We start from the raw sequence: 19810 nt of genomic DNA on the forward strand, positions 1-19810 counted from the left end.
GATTAAAGAACTGGATCATATTTCATCATATTTCTTTGTTCTAGAAAGCACTCTAGCAGCTGCATTTTGAACTAGCTGAAGTTTGTTAATTAGGCCTACAGGGCAGCCGCCTAGTAATGTATTACAATTGTCTAACCGAGAGGTCATGAAAGCATGAATAAGCTTTTCCGCTTAAGACATTGATAGCATATGTCGAAGCAACGCTTTTAAGATGAAAAAAGCAGTTTTATAGATGCTTGAAATCTGGCATTCAAATGACAGGTTGCTATCAAATATCACCCCAAAATTTTTGACTGAAGATGAGGACTGCATTAAGAAACCATCAAGGGTTAGACGGTGTTGGTTTTTGTGGTGAGGTTTTTGTGTCCAAAAAGCAAGACTTTTTATTAAACTTTAATTGAGGAAAATAAGAGTGCTCTGAGTGCACTATTAAAGACAGTGACAATTAAAAAAGGGAATTGGATATGCATTTGTAGCTGTTTTGCTTTCAGACATAAAATGTACTGTATGGGAGGAGATGGTTAAATAAATGGTTACTTTCTGATTTCAATTTACCCTGAATATTTGCACAAAACCGTACATCATAACTAATTTTCCATAAAATGCAGTGATAAAGAAGCTGCAGGAAGAAAAATTGCAGAGAACAAAGAGCTTGTGGTTGAAGAAAGACATTTTTCCACTCATGTTCACTTACAGCATTTTTGTATGGCAGAAGACGACATCGTTCAAACAGTGATTATCATCGTCTCTACTTGTTTGAAACTTTAGTTACGCTGCACCTGGTATATTGCTTTGATCATTATGGAAATGAGCTGTTTCTTCTGTTTTTTTTTTAATTGTCAGTAGATAGCTTACAAAACTTACCACTTTTTCATCTGCACCTTTATGGGATTGAACTCTGAGTTGCCCTGTTTACTAAATCTGCCCACAAGACTCTTATTCATCCTTTACACATTAATCCTTGCACACTTCACACACTGGACAATGAATGTATTGTTCTCCTTCCGATCCAAAAAGTCAGATTTCACTGAAGTGAACTTTGGGCCAGTTTTCTGTTTGCACAACATGCTTCTCAGCAAAGATTAGTCTAGTATTTAGATTTTTTTTCTGCTGATGTGAGTTTTGGTCACTGCATTTGGTCACTTTTCAGTCACATATGTCTTTAGCTTGGGACAAAGCAATCTGATGGCAAAAAACAAGCTGTGACAAAGCATCAGGCCCCATCTGGACTAAAAAGCTGTGTGTGAACAAACCAAACGAGCAACAGCCGGCTGAACGAGAATGTACATTCTGCGTCTTTGTGAGATGATGTACCTTTCCATACCTGCAGGCGGCAGAAGTCTGTATTGTCATTCCACAAAGGGAATCCAGAACTAGTGCTGCATGCATACAAATCATAAACAAAGCAATAATTTCTTTAGTGATGGGTAGAGTGAGGCTTCGTGAAACACTGAAACAGTCGAAGCAAATGTGTCAAGGCTTCAAAATGTTTTGAAACTCGTCTCTATAGTGACCTAGTGGTATTTTTTTTAGTATTGCCATTTTAAGTGTTTTAATATTTATGTGAATTGAGGAATTATATGTTGTTTAGCTGATACATCAAGTGATTTAGTGGAGTGGTTAGTGTTCTTGAATGGCATGCAGATGTATTAGGTTTAAATCCGAAATGAAGCAATTATAGTTGTTTAAAATTTATTTTATTGCTCTGTTCTTGTGTGTTTTGTTTTAACATAAATCTGACATCCGAATGTACTCTTTGGGAATAAATATGTGTTGTTTTGGTCATTTAAAAAAAAAAACATCAATAAAACACATTAAGTCACAATTTCTGAATGCTTGTACAAGCCTGGATTCAAACTCAGGTCACCCGCAGCACAGTTGCATTATGCCTACACACGGTCCACTACACTACAGTCCACTAGATTGTGTTTTAATTCCGACCCTGTCAATCAAACACACATTAGCCAGGTCTTGGAATGCTTGTGTAGTTAACTGATCCTTTGAATCACTTTAGTCATGTGACCTGGGTGTTTTGAAATGTTTCGGAACAGTGTATCAAAACTTCTGCAGTTGTGGATCTCGACACCATCAGCAATCCCTTGTTTACATACCATTTTCCTAGAACTCTTGCTCACCACAGAGAGATTCGCCTGTGCAAATATGTCTGATAATCTAATTATCCATATCATTTGCAAATGTTTAAAAAATGGCAGCCATTTCCCTATTGATATTTGTCATTTGCTTAGTGTCGTCACTTCAGCTTTTGTTCTAAGGTTTGATTTGTAGCTGAACAGCCAATCAGGACGGTCATTCACCGATGGGCAACATTGATTCTACATGCTGAATCAGGCAAACTCCATCTGACGTGAGCAAGACCAGAAGCACCCTTTGGAACACATCAAACAAACTAGCCTGACAAATGTTCACAGATGGCCCAATAATGGCTTGGTGTATCCCGGCCTTTTGATGTTGAGATAGTGAATGTTGAGGTGCAGATTTTTACCCTTTTTATATCTAAACCAGCAAGGAATTCCAGCTGCCCAATGGTCACACAGTAAAAAGTAATGCAGTTTTAATCTAACAAACTAAAGATTACTTGCATAAATACGCCATTAAACCTTTCTCGCCATTAAAGAATTTCTCCCCAAAACAATCCAGCCCTACAGTTTATCCAATTATTTAGAAAAAAAAATCTTTTGCTGACTAATGGCGACAAATATCATGTTCTGTATCCATGTACCATTTATTTTCCCTGAAACTCATTCATTGATTTCTCTTTTTTTTCCCACCCTCACATTCATTCCACTCTGAGATTGTTGCTATGTCATGAGATCCACAATCCTCTGTGCAATTTGTTCCTCTGTCATGCACAAGCTAACAGCTTCCCTTGTGTGTTTGGCTCTGCAGTTTCTCTTTGAGAGGGTTGAGGGAGTTGCCAGTGCCACCATCATCGATCTGGACGCCCATCAGGTGAGCAATCCTTTTCCAGCTCCACTCTGTCAGTCAATGGAATTGACGCCGCAGACGAGATAATAACCCCTTTTTGAAGACGAAATCAATAACTCTGCACTCTAATTACTTATATGCAACATTTTTGCCACTTCTGCAGCTGAAACATGCTTTTTCTCCCTGGTGTAATGGCTCTTGTGAGTGTGTTAGCATGATTGGCATTGCATTCACTACCCAATAATGGCAATGCTGCTTTTTTGACAAGGGTTTTTTGGTCAAGTCATTTATGAAATTGTACATGCTTTTATATTGTTTCATGAGGTAACTTGTAAGAGAGTAAAGTACTGTAAAATATAGATATTTATTTTTATTTAATTCTTTTATACATTTCAAAGTTTGACATTTTCATACACTTACCTGCCACTGTATTAAGTACACCTGTCCAACTGCTTGTTAACTCAAATTTCTTATCAGCCAATCACATGGCAGCAACTCAATGCATTTAGACTTGTAGACATGGTCAAGACAATCTGCTGCAGTTCAAACCGAGGATCAAAATGGGGAAGAAATGTGATTTAAAGACTTTTAATGTGGCATGGTTGTTGGTGCCAGGTGAACTGGTTTGAGTATTTCAGAAACTGCTGATCTACTGGGATTTTCACACACAACCATCTCTAGGGTTTACAGAGAATGGTCAGAAAAAGAAAATATATCCAGTGAGCGACAGTTCTGTGGACGAAAATGTCTCGTTGATGCCAGAGGTCAGAGGAGAATGGACAGACTGGTTCGAGCTGATGCAAAGGCAACAGTAACTCAAATACAACCAAGGTATGCAGAAGAGCATCTCTGAACACCACATTGCCAAACCTTGAGACGGATGGGTTACAGCAGCAGATGAGCCCACTGGGTGCCACTTCTGTCAGCTAAGAACAGGAAACTGAGGCTACAATTTGCACAGGCTCAGCAAAATTGGACAATAGAAGATTGAAAAAACGTTGCCTGGACTGATGAGTCTTGATTTCTATTGCGACATTCGAATGGTAGGGTCGGAATTTGGCATCAACAACATGACAGCAAGGATCCATCCTGCCTTGTATCAACGGTTCAGGTGGTGGAATGGGAGATTCGCATCATGGATGTGCGGCCAACAAATCTGCAGCGATTGTGTGATGCTATCATGTCAATATAGACTAAAATCTCTGAGGAATATTTCTTATACCTTGTTGAATCTATGCCACGAAGGATCAAGGCAGTTCTGAAGGCAAAAGGGGATTCAACATGTACCTAATAAAGTGGCCAGTTTGTGTATAATTACGTCATTCTTACGAAAGTTTTAGTTTAATATATCGGTAACTAGCTTAAATAAAATATCATAAGAATTCATTTGATTTTTAAATATATTTTACATATAAAAAAATATTTTAATAATAATACTAATTCACTTTATTGTATTAGTTTACTGTGTTTTTGATAAAACAAATATAACTTTAATCTAATAACAGGATAATAAAAGTCTAGACAGTTCTAACAATTAAAGCATGTTTACATATTAATATACATATCATTTTTTTAAGTCAAAGATCAAGGACGGCTTAAATTTGCATGATATGGCCTCTTTAGAGATTGCATATGAATATTGTAGGAAGCCACTCTGTTGGTTTTAGCAGCAGTCGAGTATGTCATATTCAGTGCAGTGCTGAGATGGTGAATTATCCCTCTCTTTAATAAAATATGACTGTTCTTTAATCATTCTCACTAAATTATGGGTTTTATGATCCTTAACTGAAGTGTAGACTGCACACTGATATCAGCCATATGCCAGTGACTTTTTTTTGTCTAAAGAAAGAAAGAGATCATCCAAAACTGAAAATTTACTTTTAAATTACCCACCCTCAGGCCATCCAAGATGTAGGCTACTGTTTATTCTTTTTCTCAGTTGAATATTAAAAGAGCTTTAGCCGACACCGTGCCCCCCCTACCCCCCCCCCCCCCCCCCCCCTCCCATGGGCAAGATAAAATGTATACCTGTGGTTCCAGAAGATACATTGAGGCCTTTTTCAATAAACGCAGAAATATTTTGCCAAATAAGAGTCAGCGTATTGTCTAATATAGTTAGATATATAAACCTTAAAGTACCAATGGCTTGCATTTTATATATCACAAATAGTCATTGTTTCAGCCTAGCCACTCCCTAAAAACCAATTTCAGCACCTTAGCAACTGCCCCATAGACTTCCATTGTAAAAGACTGTTATTTACCTAACATTGAATCAAATTTTGTGAGCTCATAACTCTGCCTCAGACTGTCCTACAGACTAGAGTCTAGCTCCATTTAGAGTAGCCAATCACTGATGACCTTTAAACTTACTAGCCACACCCTAACAACCAATTTGAGCACCCTAGCAACTACCCCATATACTGTGACTAGCTGTTCTAACACATGCTAATAATTCTATCATGCTACTGACATGCTAATCTTGCTCGAATATGCTAGTGACACGCTAGTAATGCTAGCACATGCTTATGTATGCTAACACATGCTAATTCATGCTAATAACATGCTAATTCATGTTAGAAACATGCTGATTCATACTAAAATCATGATATAGCAACATGCTAATTAAGCTAGTTATATTTTATTTTATTGCATTTTGTGAATCACCAATAGTCATAGTTTCAGCTAAAAAAAAACTTCTTTAATATGTTGCTGAAGACAAAAGCTTCTTAAATCATGCATGACCTGAAAGTGAGTAAATATAACCACTAATGTTCTTTTTTGAGTGAACTATCCCTTTAACATTGTGTTATTTGCTTAGTCACAAATGTTTTTGTTCAACTAAATTAACAGGAAAGTAATTTGGCTCTTGTGAAACTGCATGTTCACTCATTGCCATGGACACTGAGGACATTGACATTGACATTGAGTAGAAAATATTTTGTTTGACGTTGTGCTTGCCTGAGCGAGAGAAGAGAGCTGCATCAAGCAAAAGGGACAAGGAAGTGCTTGATGAGATAACAGAATGAAAAAGAGAGCCGTCTCGCAACCAAGAGCTGAATTGCGCAGCAGAGCTTTAAATGGGCAATCAGCTACAAAGCCTCTAAGATGACGCCTGTCACACTCATCACGTCAGAGAAAACCGAGATTCTTTATGTTGTCAGGTTTTTTTTGTGAGTTAATGTGGGGTTCTTCAAGATAATTTTACCGAAAGTAAAACGAAATCTGTGTCACCTGTATAGTGAATGAACTATGCTAAGATTTTTTTTTGTTTACATTTGCGTAATCAACCACTAAGTGTAAGTTTTTTTTCGTTTTTTTATTTTTATTTATTTTATTTTTTTTTTCAATTTTGGTACACAGGCGACAATGTTGTCAAAATTATCCTCATTCACATGAAACTAAAAAAATACTGCTGCATTATGCTTGACAGAACATTTGGTGGTAAAAACTACAGTATGCACAGAGAATGCTGCAGTATGCGTGCAAGGCCCCTAGGTGGCAACAATAATGTAATAAATGTATACTAAATTGTGTGACAACAATGTCAAAATGATCCATGCTCAGATGTATCTGTGAAAATGACTAAAATGCTGCATTATGCATGCCACGACCTCTGGCGGCAACCATGCACTACAAGTATAAACATTTTGGTTTTGATTTGTAATTGTTTTTAACATGGATCGAAGAAAATAACAAAAAAATCGGCATTATGTTTTACGGCCCAATAGGTGGTGACAACCATGCACTAACATTGTAAAATATATAATAAATATAATTGTTTATTTAAATTTGTAAAACCTGCGCACATAGAAGTCTTGTTTAATATCACAGTTTTTACAATTTTCTATTGTTATGGTTGATACAGAGACAAGCCTGATTAATACTTTTATGTTGAGTACACCACGGCATATACCTTGCACATAGCTGACACTATGGGTGGTGGATCTCCACATCCACCACCAGTGTGCAGCATCCACCTGGATGACTCGAAGGCAGCCATATTGCGCCAGACCGCACATCAGTTGATTGGTGAAGAGGAGTCAGAGTGATGAAGCCAATTATGATATGGGAATGGTTAGTAGGCCATGATGAACAGAGGTCAGTGGGCAAATTTGCCCAAGATGCCGGGGTTAAACCCCTACTTTTTTTCGAAGGACATCCTGGGATTTGTAACGACCACAGACAGTCAGCACCTCGGTTTAATGTCTCATCCGAAAAATGGCGCTCACTGAGCAGTATAGAGTCCCCTTCACTATACTGGGGCGAAAGGACCCACGCAGACCGCAGGTTGAGCACCCCCTGTTGGCCTCACTAACACCACTTCCGGCAGCAACTTAGATTTCCCATGTGGTCTCTCCCATCCAGGTACTGATTTGAGCTTCAGTGGGCCACCATGTGAGAGTTGCAGAGAGTTAGCTTCCGGATAGCTCTCTGCAGTGAAAACTTCCACTCATTCAGGTTAGAAAGAGGTGGGAACCAGCTAATGTGCACTTATCACTTATAAATTTAATCACAAAGTATCCATCCGGAGCTCATCCATGGACTGAGCACTTGTTAAACACTCACACCACCGGCATCACTCTGCTCTTACCGTTCTCAGCCTGACGCATACTCGTCACCACTGCCAAGCCAACCAGTCACAGATCCTAGTTTGGGCATCTTTGGTGTAGGGAAAGGCAAAACAAATGGCAGACCTACCTCGCACTTGAAACACAAGTATATATCAAAACTTTTCACTTTAATACCTGTTTTGAAAAGTTTGCATTTTCAGGCCGTCAAAATGTTATCATGCAAGTAAACAGGCAAAATACATTGTCCATCATGTAAATGTGTGCTTTAGTGTTAGTCATTATATCAGCTGCCCATATCAGTCAGCCGCTTGTCTTCCTTCCTTAATTAGAGTTTCTCTCAAATTTGCAGTTTATTGCACTTTGCTTCCTAATGAGTCACCTCCTCTGCTAATTAGCCTGGCCTGTTAATACAGTTCTCATAGACCCAGGAGCGGTTGTTCTTGATAATTTTGCTGCTATAGTAGCATATAAATCGGCCATAAGCATTTTTATGGGTGGTTTGATTGTAATTATGGTCTTTTGCTCATCGACAAAGCCAACAAGTTCGGATCAATAACATTGCAGGGTGAATAATTCATGGAGGGCCACAAGCAGAACAAAGGTGGGAATCTTCATGTTGGCATATAAATGGGCCTGAAAGCGCTGTCTCAGCTGGGTTTAAAGGCTGTGAAAATACAGAGAGGGGAGAAGTTGGAGTTAAAGCTCCAATTAAAGGCTTAAAATTATGACAAGTAATGGCAGACGATGTTCTCTGGAGGTGACATCAGTTGCATATTTGAATTCTTAAGTGTGCGTTGATAACCGGAATTGTCTGAACAGTGAGGCAGTAAATTGTTAGTCCTCTGTTTGATGACATTAAGGGTCAAAATACTAAAAGTGTTTGTTGGCATATTTGGATTGTTACATACCCAACAATGACTTAAGACAGGCAGATAAAGCAAGGGCTTTGGACTTACAGTATGATTACATCTAGTGATGTGGATGTACTCTGCTAATGTTAGGAGACAATTTTGCAATGTATAAATACATTTTTGCTTCAAATTATAATTATTTATAATTAATTATCTCTCTCTCTCATACAGTGTATTTATATATATACTCAACCGTATTAGGTACACCTTAGTAGTACCGGATTGGAGCCTCTTTTGCCTTCAGAACTGCCGTGATCCTTCGTGGCATAGATTCAACAAGGTCCTGGGAAAATATTCCACACATTTTGGTCTATATTCACATGATAGTATCACACAGTTGCTGCAGATTTGTCGGCTGCACATCCATGATGCTTATCTCCCGTTCCACCACATCCCAAAGGTGCTCTATTGGATTGAGAACTGGTGACTGTGGAGGTCTTTTGAGTACAGTGAACTCTTTGTCATGTTCAAGAAACCAATCTGAGATGAATCACGCTTTATGACATGCACATTATCCTGCTGGAAGTGGTCATCAGAAGATTGGTATACTGTGGTCATAAAGGTCAATGGACATAGTTAGCTACAATACTCTGGTAGGCTGTAGCGTTGACACGATGCTCAATTGGTACTAATGGGCTCAAAGTGTGTCAAGAAAATATCCCCCACACCATTACACCACCAGCCTGACTCATTAAAACAAGACAGGATGGATCCATGCTTTCATGTTGTTGACGGCAAATTCTGACCCTAATATCTGAATGTCACAGCAGAAATTGAGACCCATCATGGCAACGTTTTTTTCAATTTTCTATTGCCCATTTTTGGTGAGCCTGTGCGAATTGTAGCCTCGGTTTCCTGTTCTTAGCTGACAGGAGTGGCAGCCGGTGTAGTTTTCTGCTGCTGTACCCCATCCACCTCAAGGTTCGACATGTTGTGCATTCAGAGATGCTCTTCTGCATACCTCGGTTGTAAATACTGATTATTTGAGTTACTGTTGCCTTTCAGCTTGAAGCAGTCTGACCATTCTCCTCTGACCACTGGCAAGGTATTTAAGCACACAGAACGGCCACTCACTGGATATGTTCTCTTTTCCGATCATTCTCTGTAAACCCTAGAAATGGTTGTGTGTGAAAGTCCCAGTAGATCAGCAGTTTCTGAAATACTCAGACCAGCCCGTCTGGCACCAACAATCACGCCACGTTCAAAGTCACTTAAATCACATTTCTTCGCCATTCTGATGCTCAGAACTGCAGCAGATCGTCTTGACTGTCTACATGCATTTAGTTGCTGCCATGTGATTGGCTGATTAGAAATTTGCGTTAACGAGCAGTTGGACAGGTGTATCTAATAAAGTGGCCAGTGAGTGTACATATTTATACAATACTATTTATTTTTCAAGAGACTAGTATTCAGCTTAAAGTGCAATTTAAAGGCTTAACTAGGTTAATTAGGCAAGTTAGTGTAATTAGGCAAGTTAGTGTAATTAGGCAAGTCATTGTATAACACTGGTTTGTTCCGTAGACAATAAAAAAAAAAAATAGCTTAAGGGGGCTAATACTTTTGACCTTAAAATGTTTTTTAAAAAAACAAAACTGCTTTTATTCTAGCTGAAATAAAGCAAATGAGACTTTCTCCAGAAGAAAAAATATTGTAAGAAATTCTGTGAAAATGTCCTTGCTGTGTTGATCATTTGGGGAATATTTGAAAAAGAAAATAAAATTTCACAGGAGAGCTAATAACTTTAACTGTGTATAATTCTGTTTAGCTTCAATTTATATTTTACATTGGTTTTTAATCTTTTTTTCAATTTTAAGTACTTAAGTGAATTTCTGAATGTTTAGTTGCCAAGGCAACATTTCAAATTTTAATTTAAATTCAATCTTATAGAATGTGGAAATAGAGGAAATATAATTAAATCTTCCATCCTCTCCACCTATTAAAGTCATTAGAAAATATTAGCATACAATATCAAATCACCTCTCCCAGACAACATCATTCCAACTACAGGCGTGCTCAGTCTTCAGTAATCACTCCTCTATATATTATTAATGCAAGCTGCCTGTTAGATTTCAGAGCACCAGCTCAAAATTGCTACACAGATTTCTCTTCGCCCTCAGCAAGGTTTTGCTTGAGTGCACAGATGGTGCAGACAGGAGAAAGTGAACGTGTCCCAAACGCACACTTCATAGTCTGGTAATTGGCTAAAGGACAGGGCTGTTTTGGAATAAGAGGTTGTTGTCGTACACATGAGTTGTTGGGCCTTGCAGCAGTTTTAAATTAAAAGTGACAATAGCCAGACGCTGTACGTGACGGATGAGGAGGACAGAATGAAGAGCGATGGAAATGTTACGTCGTCACAACAAGAAGATCAACATTTAGCATTTCTGACAATGAGGAAATCTCAGCTCTGCTTTTCTCTCTGTCAGTGTGATGATCTGTTTTTGAAGGAAAAGCAGTTGCGCTCACATTTTGGCAGGTATTATAGACTGCATTTTAGTAATTATTGTTGACTGCTTTGAGGTTTTAGGGAGAAGACACAAAGAGAACAAGTTTGTGAAATGTAGTAGTCATAAAATGCACATTTTTACGATTTTTATTTTTTTGGCACTGGTGTTGTTGGAGATATTTTTAGCAGAGTAAGGATACACTGCAAAAATATTCATATCATCAAGTTTATTGTTTTGTTTTTGTCAGTTATGTCAGTAAAAATACATAAAACTTAACTTTTACGTCTACATTTATTACTTTGCCTTAATTGTTCTTTTACATTTATTTATACCACTACTTAAATAGCCACTTTTGTTGTTTTAATGGCTATTTTATTCATATTTAATGTTAATGTCTTTTTTCTGTATATTATTATTGTCAGTCATAATAGTTTCAACTTATAATATAATATAATATAATATAATATAATATAATATAATATAATATAATATAATATAATATAATATAATATAATATAATATAATATAATATAATATAATATAATATAATATAATACACTCACCGGCCACTTTATTAGAACTCAATGCATTTAGACATATAGATATGGTCAAGACGATCTGTTGCAATTCAAACCAAGCATCAGAATGGGGAAAAAAGGTGATTTAAGTGATTTTGAACGTGGCATGATTGTTGGTGCCTGACGAGCTGGTCTGAGTATTTCATAAACTGCTGATCTACTGGGATTTTCACGCACAACCATCTCTAGGGTTTACAGAGAATGGTCTGAAAAAGAGAAAATGTCCAGTGAGCAACAGTTCTGTAGGCACAAATGCCTTGTTGATGCCAGAGGTCAGAGGAGAATGGACAGACTGGTTCGAGCTGATAGAAAGGCAACAGTAACTCAAATGATCACTCGTTACAACCGAGGTATGCAGAAGAGCATCTCTGAATGCACAACACATCGAACCTTGAAGAAGATGGGCTACAGCAGCAGAAGACCACACTGGGTGCCACACCTGCAGCTAAGAACAAGAAACTGGAAACTGAGGCTACAATTCACACAGGCTCACCAAATATTGGACAATAGAAGATTGGAAAAACGTTACCTGGTCTGATGTGTCTCGATTACTGTTGCAACATTCAGATGGTAGGGTCAGAATTTGGTGTCAACAACATGAAAGCAGGGATCCATCCTATATTGTATCCATGGTTCAGACTGCTGGTGGTGGTGTAATGGTGTGGGGGATATTTTCTTGGCACACTTTGGCTCATTAGATCCAATTGAGCATCGTGTTAACGCCACTGCTTACCTGAGTATTGTTGTTGATTATGTCCATCCCTTTATGACCACAATGTACCAATTTTTTGATGGCTCCTTCCAGCAGGATAACGCACCATGTTATAAACTGCGAATCATCTCAAACTGGTTTCTTGAACATGACAATGAGTTCACTGTACTCAAATGGCCACCACAGTCACCAGCTTTCAATCCAATAGAGCACCTTTGGGGTGTGGTGGAACGGGAGATAAGCATCATGGATATGCAGCCGACAAATCTGCAGCAAGTGCATGAAGCTATCATGTCAATATGGACCAAAATCTTTGAGGAATATTTCCAGTACCTTGTTGAATCTATGCCACGAAGGATTAAGGCAGTTCTGAAGGCAAAAAGGGGGTCCAACCTGGTACTAGTAAGGTGTACCTAATAAAGTGGCCGGTGAGTGTATTACAAATACCTGTTATGGCAGTTATTTTAAATACATTTTTTTTATTTTTACATTTACATACATTAACATAATTCATTGAATGTTCTGAAATGTTTGATAGAGTAATTTCACCTAATTTTTACATTTGTCTGTATTGCTGAAAATGCAAGTCCACAATATTAATATCCAGATAAGCTAATCGCTAACCACTAGAGTAGCCTACATCTATATCGCAGTGTACTGTAGCTTTTGAAAACACCAGCAGTGTTAGTCCTATATCATTAATACTCTTATCAGTTACAGTTATTAGTACAGTAATTCCTGTAATGTGAACTTTTATCTTCTGTTTGCTGCATATTGCAGGGAAACGGCCACGAGCGGGATTTCCTGGAAGACAGACGCGTTTACATAATGGATGTCTATAATCGCCACATCTATCCAGGAGATGGATATGCAAAGAGTGAGTGAATGTGCATTTGACTGTGTAAATGGGGATCTGAAGTGATCCTGATTATGTAAAGATAGTCTGTCCTACAGTGATACAAGAAGCTCAAGCACTTCATGGATCATGGTTATCTGACTAATTTAAACCCAACCTGCTCTTTATTGGCATATCTCTACACACTGATACATTGGCACACACATAAGAAATGAAATTGTGATATCAAGAGAGAGAAACGCTATTTTGTGATTTAAAAATGCTTTTGCTCTCCTACAGGGGGCAGCGTTTTGCTACCCTCATTAAAATAGAAGGATGTCAGTGCAGTTTGAAGTGTGTGTGTCTACTGTAAAAAGTTTCTTTGTTTTGTGTATTTTTGTTTGTTCACGGTTGTTTTCCATTTATGTACGGTTATGAATTGCATAATTGTACCTTTATGTCTGCTTTGTCAACTTTTGATGATATAAATTCAACACTGCAGTTTAACAGAGTGACTTTTGTTGACATTTAAGTAGTTTGAACCAATACTTTTGGTAAGAAATATTATATATTTATAGAATTAAGTTAAGAGAATGTACTGGCAGTTATAACCAGGTTTTTGTACCATTATTTACAATTTCCTACCCAGACAATATACCGTATCACTTCAAAATACTTTAACAGTCAATAAAAGTTACTCTAAGTTGTTGTAAGGAAAGTTGTTGGAGGAAATTATTGCTTTTATTACTATTACCATTAATATTAATATTATTGATGAAAATAATAATAATTAATATTAGAGATATTTCTGAAGGATCATGTGACTGAAGACTGTAGTAATAAGCTGAAAATTCATCTTTAAAATCAATGGAATAAATTATTAAATTAAATAACAAACTACTTTAGAGCAGTTATATTATAGTGCTGTAACATTTCACAATTTGTACTGTATTTTTGATTGAATAAATGCACCCTTGGTAAGCAGGATAAGCTTATTTTAAAACATTTGAAAATCGTACTCACCCCAAACTTTTGACCGGTAGTGTATATATTAATTACAGTGTAGAGAGAGAGATGGTTAATATTTATTTTGATATTTTTTCCAGATTCCTTTAGATTAATATATCGTAATTTAGTCATTTAACACATCTTAGTCAGATGCTTACAAACACAATAACACATTTTTTTTTGTTTGTTTGCTGTTATAAGAAATGGGTTATTCCACCAATTATTGATTAAGGCTATTTTTTTATTTTTGTTCTATAAAGGTCTGATAACAATTTTTTTAGATTCAAAACTTATGAAAAACTTATAAATCCAGACAATTACAAATATAATAATGGAATAATTAATGTTTTTTGTAATATTTCACCAAATATTGATTCCTTAACTCTTCTGAAGGTAAAAGATGACATTTTGCTAGTTTATATTATGAAATAGTTTACTTTTAAATTGGGCAGAAATGTTAGCTGTACTTTACAGAATAAAACAAAAAGTTTTTGAGTTTTACTCAATCATATAACTTGTACATCTAAGGAAATCTACAATTACAAGTGTGTACCTATACACACATACATACACACACACACACACACGCACACACACACACAAACACACACACACACACACACACACACACACACACACACACACACAGACATGCATACTGTTGAAGTCAAAATTATTATTTTTTTCTTTTTCATATGTTTCCCAAATGGGGTTTAACAGTGCAAGGAATTTTTTACAGTATTTCCTATAATATTTTTTCTTCAGCTAGAATAAATCAATACTTTATTTCAGCTAGAATAAAAGCAGTTTTTTTAATTTTTAAAAAACATTTAAGGTCAAAATTGTTAGCCCTCTTAAGCATTATTTTTTCAATTGTCTACAGAACAAACCATCGTTATACAATAACTTGCCTAATTACCCTAACGTGCCTAGTTAACCTAGTTAAGCCTTTAAATGTCACTTTAAGCTGAATAGTATCTTAAAAAATATCTAGTAAAATATTATGTACTGTCATCATAGCAAAGATAACACAGTTATTAGAAATGAGTTATTAAAACTATTATGTTTAGAAATGTGTTGAAAAAAATCTTCTCTCCATTAAACAGAAATTGGAGAATAAAATATACAGCGGTCTAAAAATTCTGACTTCAACTGTGTATTTAGAATAAGATAGAATAGGCAAGAAGAGAATACAGTCCTGATGTCAGATGCCATTTTCAGATTTGCAAACTAAATGGTGATTGATCCTCTTTTCTGCTTTGATTGCATGAACTGTATTTCCTCCAAGAAATATTGTGATTGGTATGCTGAAAATCAGAGAAACAGAAGGAATGACTGACAACGCGCTTCAGCTGCCACTGATACGCTCACATTATAATCTTAGTCAATTAACGCATCCGTTATCTGCACTCCTCTAACTCGCTCTGTCAAACATTTGAGCAGGACTGACAGAAATAACGCTGCTCTGTTAAGCTTCAGTGCACGCAACTTGTCAGACCTGAGATGATTTCATTAAAGCATTTACATACCATAACCAGCTAAACACAAGGTTCTTTGATGTATATTCTGACTTATACTTTCTGTTGATCCATTGAAAAAATGTTCTGGCTTTCCATGATAAGTTTTTTATTTTTTATAGACGTTTTTTTTTTTCCTTCAAATTTTTCATGAGTTTTTTTCTAAGCCATTTTTCCTCTGTGACTTCTCAGTATGTTCAAAAAGAAAGCACCTCCGTTTTCTTACTTTGTGTATCCGCCGTCCTCTCATCTGCCGGTAAAGGAGACTAATTAGGCCTTAAAAGCCTCAGAGAAGGAAAAGGTATTGTGCCCTATTTGCCTTTAATCCAGGCTTAAATAAACGAGGAAAAAGCACATCACATTAGTTTTTACTCCTCTCTAAAACTAAATAGTTACTTCTTTTCAGTTATATACCCAGCAAATTTAGTGAGAAAAATCCTTTTTGAATGGAAATGTGCTAAATTATAATATTTATTTATGTATTTTATTTTATTTTCAGAAAATAGGTACAATTTAAAGGAGCTATTGGCCCAAAAATGAACAATTTGTCATCTTCTTCTCACCCTTTTTTAAGAGTTTGTAGCCAAGTTTGCAGATAGTGTAAGCTGCTCTTTTACAATAGCTAATAAACCTGTTAGAAGGCTATTCCATGGATTTACTATGAATTTACTGTAGTAACCAGTAACCATGGCATTGTGGAAGGATTACACAAAACACTCAGCCCTCCTGTTAACAGATTTATGTGTGTTGAGCATCAGTTAAGACAAAGTTAGTACCTGTCAGCTTTAATTATGGGGAAAACGGGCTAATTTTGAGCTTTTGTCAGCTAATTTCATCTTACGGGTTTAAAATAATTTTTGTGGCGGGAATAAAATCGGTGACGTAGTGGAGTGATGAAGCGTTGGTTTCTCATGATTATTCATAGCTGAGTTTTCTTATCCCATAAGAAGACCCTGCTTCTTAATTATTCATGACAGCAAGTGCTTTCCAAAAGCAAGGCAGACCTGCCAAGCTGTGAGACCCAATGACTGGGTGAGACCGCGTCTGCACACAAGTATTTAGCCGTTCATAAAGGGTCGTATGTGTTTGTTTCATGATCCCCGGGGTTTGTTGCTTGTTTTTCCACGCGATTCTGTCAGGGCCGTTACTGCAAAGCTGTTGATTTGCAGCAAGCATTTTTGTCAGGAGAGCTGTATGAGAATTTGAGAATGGCGGACTTTGTCTTTTATCAGTTGAGTTCGTTACCATTCAGACACATCGCTATATCCGTACTGCTGTGTTTGCCTATGTTTAAAATCCTCCAGATTACCGGCAGGGTTAATGGTTGAAATAGATAGCAGATCTGCTGCACTGCTATCCACTATGTCTGCATTCAGACCCGGAGTTTCAAGAGGATAGAAGTCCTCGTTTATAGTGTTTATATAAACAGGATTATCTTTATGGTGAAATAACAATTTGTGGTTATGTGTATATGAAATTACGAATAACAAATGTAGCAGGGCAATAAATTACTTACTGTTTATTTCTTTGCATTTTTACTTTGAAAACTATAAAATCATGGGTCTGCTCATGGTTTGTCCCTTTTTATGAAACAACTGACAACAGTTGTTCGCTCCCCTCTTTTTCCCCTGCACTGCCAGCCACGCTCACTCCTCCCTCAGCAGACAGCACTCCACACCCATCTCAGAGCATTTTATGAAAAAATTCTGAGGTAGACTTGAACCGAAAGAGGGGAGGTTTCATAGCCATTTAAGTTATTTGACAAATATTTTCTAAGTGCTGTTTAACACAGATTTTTTCAACTAATAATAATAATAACAAATTTCTTTTGTCTTTGCCATGATAACAGTACATAATATTTTATTAGTTATATAGCAAGATTCTGTATAAACGGCAATTAAAAGGCTAAGGCAAGTCTGATTTTTTATTTTTAAAGTCATTTAACAATAGTAGTTTGTTCTGTAGCCTATCAAAAACAAAGTGAAAAGTTGTAAAATATTGACCTTAAAATAATTTTTTAAAAGTAATAAAATACAAATTGGGCCGTTAGAAATGCGCGTCTCAGGAAACAGAATGCCATAATTGACCACAGTTAGCCACAGTACTAGGAAATTCTCTGACTCAGGAAATACATTACCAGTAGGGGGCAACAGAGCTTCATTCTCATTAGTGGCCAATTCTAAAGGTGGAGGTCTCGATGCCGACGGTGCTTGTTTTTCCGTGGAAGGTGGAGGTGTTTGGTCGTGCAGTGACCACCACTGTTCATGACAGCAGAGCACTGTCCGTTTGATCGCCGTTCAGCATGCGTGTGGAGTGGCCACGAGAAACGAGAGGCATGTACAGTATTGTATGCTGAGAAACACCGAGATAAGTCACAGATTCACAGACTCCGTAACAGACGCAATTTAACTAGAGGCTGCCACAACCCTCAATCAGACTACTCAGTGCGCTTTAATTTTCAGTATATATATCTACCTTAAATATAAAATAAATACATGATTAAAATAACAGTAAAAATGTAAACGTGCATATTTAAAAACAAGGTTTAAAGTTTGGAGTAACAGAATATTTACAGTACTGTAGATAACCTTTATGTATTCTGTACAATGGAGTTTGCTGTTCGATGCGCCGCCTGGGGGATGTTCTGTGAAGCACAACACGTTAATTTCAATTCCAAAGAGAGTTTGACAGCATGCTGCGGCTATCTGCAAAACGAAATGAGGCGAGCTGCGGTAAAAAAAACACACATTTTTAATGGCCCCATCTGTAATATAAAAGAATATGTGACAAAAGCTAAATATCTCTATAAACTACAAATTTTTTTGTGACATTTATGGTGATGATTATTGATATGGAATAAAAAATGTATTACGATAAGCCCAATTTACAGTTGATTTTGGGTATTGGTGTATCTTTTAAAATGATTCACAAACGTGCATTTCGAGAGTAGAAGAAGTGTGTACACAATGTGTATACACAACATGAATAAATATTAAATATTTTTGCATAAAGATATTGAATATTTAAAAACTTTCTTCTTTTTTAGCACATATAAAGCATTCACATCACTTTGTAAGACCGGGATTAAACCACCAGAGTCATATGGTTTACTTTTAGGTTGTTTTCAACACGTTATAAAGCATTTTAATAAGGAGGGGTAGAAATCTCTCAGGTTTCATTAAAATGTCTTCATTTGTGTTCTGAAAATGAACAGAAGTCTTAGGGGCTTGGAACAGCATGAAAGTAAATGATGACAGATTTTCATTTTCGGGTGAATTAATCCTTTAAGGCAATGAAATCCCTATTTGGTCTTCCTTTCTGACAGGGGCGATTAAACGGAAAGTGGAGCTGGACTGGGGAACCGAAGACAGTGAATATCTTCAGAAGGTGGATCTCCATTCTGAAGGGGCACTGAATGAAGCACGGCCTGACATTATCATATACAACGCAGGAACAGACATCCTTGACGGAGATCCTCTCGGGGGCCTGGCTATTTCCCCACAGGTATAGCTGTCACTCTTCCTTCCTTTCAGACATTATATCATATCTAAGATACACCGCTTTAAGTCGGCAGGGCTTTTTAGCCTGGCCTATAAAAGCCTGTATCGGTTCAATCAATTTAGACCTGCTTCAGACATGTTTTGTTTTGTTTTGTTTTGTTTTGTTTTGTTTTGTTTTGTTTTGTTTTGTTTTGTTTTGTTTTGTTTTGTTTTGTTTTGTTTTGTTTTGTTTTGTTTTGTTTTGTTTTGTTTTGTTTTGTTTTGTTTTGTTTTGTTTTGGAGTTTTTTTGTTTTTAGTTTTTTGTTTTGTTTTGTTTCGTGTTTTGTTTTGTAAAAACAATGTTTTTTAGATTTATTTTATTTATTTAGTAAAAAAAATATTTAATTTTATTTGTTTTTATAAAAATTTTTCTTTTATTTGTTTTTATTATTTATTGATCTTAGTTTAGTTTAGTTGATCTTTTAAACCCAAATAAAAAGATCCAACCCAGGCTGGGCTCGGGAGTTGCACGTGTCACTCGGTTGCTTGGGCGAGTTTGACATAACTGCTTTTTTTTTTACCAGAGGTCAGCGGCTGCTGTGTCCAACAGAGGCTACAACTGCAGCCACACACAATAACCATGCTTCATATCCATGCGATGGAATAGTAATTTAGATATGCTAAAAGTCATAATCGTCATAAACACAAAAAGAATTAAGACATGCTGAGTATTCCAATTTCAGTCACATTATTAAAGTGCAGAGTAAAGACAGGATAAGACATACACACACAGTTGTTTGACACT

General features: G+C 36.6%; 1 protein-coding gene across 2 annotated transcripts in view; it reads left to right on the forward strand.

Annotated features, from left to right (window-relative positions):
• hdac11 (histone deacetylase 11) overlaps window positions 1–19810 on the forward strand; it is a 55679-nt gene that overhangs the window by 26480 nt on the left and 9389 nt on the right. For both annotated transcript variants that reach the window (XM_056468033.1, XM_056468034.1), the window contains exons 8-10: window positions 2908–2970; window positions 12946–13042; window positions 18851–19029. In XM_056468033.1, the coding sequence (XP_056324008.1) occupies window positions 2908–2970; window positions 12946–13042; window positions 18851–19029 (339 nt within the window). The remainder of the gene's footprint in view (window positions 1–2907; window positions 2971–12945; window positions 13043–18850; window positions 19030–19810) is intronic.

Source organism: Danio aesculapii, chromosome 11, assembly GCF_903798145.1.
Source record: "Danio aesculapii chromosome 11, fDanAes4.1, whole genome shotgun sequence".
NCBI classification, from domain to species: Eukaryota; Metazoa; Chordata; class Actinopteri; order Cypriniformes; family Danionidae; genus Danio; species Danio aesculapii.